This window comes from Coregonus lavaretus, assembly GCF_964263955.1.
Source record: "Coregonus lavaretus genome assembly, contig: HAP1_SCAFFOLD_423, whole genome shotgun sequence".
In the NCBI taxonomy this organism is placed as follows: domain Eukaryota; kingdom Metazoa; phylum Chordata; class Actinopteri; order Salmoniformes; family Salmonidae; genus Coregonus; species Coregonus lavaretus.
The window spans coordinates 330,001-335,000 of record NW_028161275.1 but is presented as its reverse complement, the minus strand read 5'-3'; the positions used below and the strand labels follow the sequence as shown (position 1 = coordinate 335,000).

General features: G+C 48.3%; 1 protein-coding gene across 1 annotated transcript; it reads left to right on the top strand.

The window, feature by feature from the left end:
• Positions 1-1,567: 1,567 nt before the first annotated feature.
• Positions 1,568-1,894, top strand: LOC311120882 (histone H3.2-like; the record flags this gene model as incomplete). The annotated part of the gene is made up of 1 exon (XM_084195441.1): positions 1,568-1,894. A coding segment is annotated over one exon (327 nt), but the record flags the coding sequence as incomplete, so codon positions are not given.
• Between the last annotated feature and the right edge of the window lie 3,106 nt (positions 1,895-5,000).

Below are 5,000 nucleotides of genomic sequence, written 5' to 3'. Positions count from 1 at the left end.
GGGCCAAAATGGCTCAGAAATTCGACCTCACGAGTGCACCCTCACCAGCCATTTTTATATATGAGCCACTGGGCTATTCCCGTTCAGAGGCAGGCTGCTGTGATGTGTTACAAGTGCCATGTAATAACAATAACAATACTATAGTGGCTTCGAATTGAAACTCACGAGTGCACCCTCAACAGCCATTTTTATATATGAGCCACTGGGCTATTCCCGTTCAGAGGCAGGCTGCTGTGATGTGTTACAAGTGCCATGTAATAACAATAACAATACTATAGTGGCTTCGATTTCAAACTCAAGAGTGCACCCTCACCAGCTGTTTGTTTCCCATTTGGAGAGAAATAATGTGTGGATGTCATTTCGGACATTTTGGCGCTCACGCGAAATGACACAAAGTAACAAAGTCGGAGGGAAACAAAGTAGCCTCTCACTCGCTGCCTGTGGGTGGGAACCGGCTTAGGGCTGTCTGTCTGTCCATCTGTCTGTCCCTCGCTCCAATTGGATAAGGCCACACCGGCCCGGTGGCCAATCGTTGCCTCTTGTGGCGAGGTATATGTACGGCTCTCGAAGTGGCGAGCGGCTCATTCAGACTTTCTGTGACTTTCTCAAGCTACCAATATGAGCGGAAGAGGCAAAACCGGAGGCAAGGCCAGGGCGAAGGCAAAGACCCGTTCATCCCGTGCTGGCCTCCAGTTCCCCGTGGGCCGTGTGCACAGGCTGCTGCGCAAAGGCAACTACGCCGAGCGTGTGGGCGCTGGCGCACCAGTCTACCTGGCCGCCGTACTCGAGTACCTGACTGCTGAGATCCTGGAGTTGGCCGGCAACGCTGCCCGTGACAACAAGAAGACTCGTATCATCCCCCGTCACCTGCAACTGGCCGTCCGTAACGACGAGGAGCTGAACAAACTGCTCGGCGGTGTGACCATCGCTCAGGGTGGTGTGCTGCCCAACATCCAGGCAGTCCTACTCCCCAAGAAGACCGAGAAGGCAGTCAAAGCCAAGTAAATTCGCTACTGCGACTTCAACTTGACTACTCAACCCCCAAAGGCTCTTTTAAGAGCCAACCACCTAGCTCTCCAAAAGCGCAAAGTACCTTTCTATGACCGCAATACATTGAGTGGGTGTATACACAACTATTTCGACATTCTGTGCCCACATGAGGCCTTGCATGAACAACAACACCTACTTGGCCTCATTTGCCATAGCAGGCTAGCATTAGATGATACGTGCCTATAAGCTGTCACTCTTGACTTTGGCGACTATTATTGCGCGTAAAGGGCCGGCGGCGTCCTATTGCGCGCGCACCGGGAGTTTGAGTTTTGGAGAGGCCGGGCCTCCCGTCCAATGGCCAACGGAGGAGGCCTGCGAAACGGGCCAATCGGGGTGGTGGGGAGATGGTGTCCAATCAGCAGGCGCCACTGCCGGCTTTATAAACTTCACATAGGCATTTCGAGGCTATACTCCCGACTGTCAGAGCAGCGCCATGGCCAGAACCAAGCAAACCGCTCGCAAATCCACCGGTGGCAAAGCCCCCAGGAAGCAGCTCGCCACTAAGGCTGCTCGCAAGAGTGCCCCGGCCACCGGCGGTGTGAAGAAGCCTCACCGTTACAGGCCCGGCACCGTGGCTCTGAGAGAGATCCGTCGTTACCAGAAGTCCACTGAGCTACTCATCCGCAAGCTGCCCTTCCAGCGCCTGGTGCGAGAAATCGCCCAGGACTTCAAGACCGACCTGCGCTTCCAGAGCTCCGCCGTGATGGCCCTACAGGAGGCTAGCGAGGCTTACCTGGTCGGCCTGTTCGAGGACACCAACCTGTGCGCCATCCACGCCAAGCGGGTGACCATCATGCCCAAGGACATCCAGCTGGCCCGCCGTATTCGCGGAGAGCGCGCATAAATGAGGATGACCTGAACTCGAATATCCCCCAAAGGCTCTTTTAAGAGCCACCTCCATATTTCCATCAAAAAGGCACAATTGTTCCATGTATACACGCACCTCTACATTAGCCACCATGTATGTTGTTCACTAACACGTCTAAAAGCTACGTATTGCACCTTTTTAGTTGCCTGAAGTCTAGCTTCAATGTTTGTGTGTGTGTATATACACAACCATCTGGCATCATCCACTTCCTTTGAACTATATAGTAACACAGTAAAATGCTTTACAAAGGAGGGGAAAAAGAAACGAGTGATAATATAGGCCGAATAGTAACAAGAATTGTGTTCAGATGAATAATTGACACTATTAGTTGTGTGTAATAATAGCCTTGCATGCAGTCCAGAAAAAACATTGCATGCCAACTTACTTTGAAAGTCCCATGTTGCAGTGCTGCTGAGAGACTCATGCAGAGGCCCAAACTTTACAATGGAGCACGGAGGCCATCTTGTGGTTAAATGTGGGTACTGCACCTCATGGTGAGTCCCTTTCAGCATTTGCTCTTTAGGCCAGCGTTTCCCAAACGCGGTCCTGGGGTCCACAAGGGGTGCGCGTTTTGCGTTTTGCCCTAGCACTCCACAACTGATTCTAATACTCCCAGCTTGATGATGATGAGTTGATTATTTGAATCAGCTGTGTAGTGCTAGGGCAAAAACTCCCAAAATGTGGCCCGAGTTTGGGAAACCCTGCTTTAGGCTAATACTAGCCTATTAGGATGACTTGGTTCGATCGCTTTAATGGCAACTGCTGAACTCTGGTTTCACTAATTACTTGTCCCAGGTCACCATTATGAATCCAATAGCAAAACAAATGTTTCAAAATAGCTCAATAGTGAAAAAAGGCCAGGAAATGATGGGTTCTCAGCAATATTTCACCAACAACCAATCACTATTCACGCATAGACATTAGGATCATCAACAAATATTCCTAAGTCATACTACAAAAGGGTTGTAACGAAATGGATTTGTCTGTTCAATGCAAGTTCAACGTCAAAGAAAAAGTGCATCACCACAACAAACGTGTCTTTAGATACACTGTAAAAAATGACTTTGTGGAATGTACTCAAGCTATTACAGTCAACAAAAGCACACGTCATATTGTTGAGTAGATCTTTTTGCTTGTTTTTATGAGTAGATAAGCTTGAGTAAGTTGAGTTGATGTGGTCCAATACATTGAGTAAAGATGATAGAGACGTAAAAAGGATTATATTACGTTGATTCGACTCAAATAGACATTGTGTTATTTTACCTGAATGATTCATCCTATTATGTATTTAGACCAACTTACTTTGGATTCACTCAATCACATCCCTTAAGAGAAAAGGTATCCGGACACCGGGAATCCATTTATTTAAACATCAACGGTTTGCAAAACATCTGTTATTATGAGTTGACAAATTACGTAATTGCAATCAACACTGCAGGTAAATCATGATTGCTGCAGGTAGGCAACACCGTAGAAATAGGAACTACAACACTAACAACAAGTGACATTTACTCCTGATGTACTGACTGACCTGTTGCAACCTCTACAACCACTGTGCTTATTATTTGACCCTGCTGGTCATCTATGAACGTTTGAACATCTTGGAGAAAAATGTGTGAAACCACTGCCTATATGAGGAGCTGTCGTTGTTTGTTTTATTACCACATACTTATGGAAATTGCACCGGTTGAGAGATGATGGCTCTCTTGTGCCTACGGTGAAGGGTACTTCTGATCCAGCAGGTGGTGCTAAGATCCCTCCCTATATGACTTGAATGATGAGTTGATTTATTCCTTATAGCTCCTAATGATTTTAAGGCCAGTGTTGGCAAACATTACTTGTGCTCCAGCAGGTGGCCATGACATCCCTCCCTATATGACTTGACTGACCAGTTAGTTGATGGACTCCTTATAGCTCCTAAATTTAATGATTTTAAGGCCAGTGTTGGCAAACATGACTTCTGCTCCAGCAGGTGGCCATGAAATCCCCCCCTATATGACTTGACTGACCAGGTAGTTGATGGACTCCTTATAGCTCTTAATGATCTCAAGTGTCTGTGTTTTTATGTGGTTAGGAGTTTTGCTCACTGCGTGTCCCCCTTCCATTTCAGTGTTTCCCAACTCCAGCGGTAGAGTAGGCTACCCCCAACAGGACCCATTTTTCTTGTAGGCCTGGACAGCCACAGCTGATTGAACAACCTGTCACCTAAATTACCAAGTCCTCAATGAGTAGAATCAGGTGCAACAACAACAACAACAACAACAACAACAACAACAATATGAGGAGAGGGACACAGTGTACTAGCTGATCTCCCAGTTGTCACAGTTTGGCCTTGTGTTCCACATAGCCTATATCAGTATTTGAGTATGTTTCCCGCGCACGTTAGTTGCTTTCACGTCATCTTTGAAATCGCTCCTCCCTAGTCCCCTAGAACGAGCGCCCTCCCCTTTGCAACGCCTCCGAACATATAACAGAGGCGCGCTTTCTGTGCCGCCGGCCTCAATCAGGTCGACCAAACGCAGATAATAGCGCACCGCGCACCGGCGCTGAAATCATTCATTCACTTGAACTCAACTAGCGAACACACCATGTCCGGAAGAGGCAAAGGCGGCAAGGGACTCGGAAAAGGAGGCGCCAAGCGTCACCGCAAAGTTCTCCGCGATAACATCCAGGGAATCACCAAACCCGCTATCCGCCGTCTGGCTCGCCGCGGCGGCGTGAAGCGTATTTCCGGTCTGATCTACGAGGAGACCCGCGGTGTCCTGAAGGTGTTCCTGGAGAACGTGATCCGTGACGCAGTCACCTACACCGAGCACGCCAAGAGGAAGACCGTTACCGCCATGGACGTGGTCTACGCTCTGAAACGTCAGGGACGCACCCTGTACGGTTTCGGCGGTTAAACCCACTCTCTTCGGAACCTCAACACCCCGACTCGAACCCAAAGGCTCTTTTAAGAGCCACCCACATCCGCTTAAAATGGGCCCATTCCATGTAGTGTTATATATAACAACAAATGTTTAGTATGCAATTTAGTAAGAAAGTATGAGCCACTTCGAGTGGACAGGGAGTATTAATTAGAGGA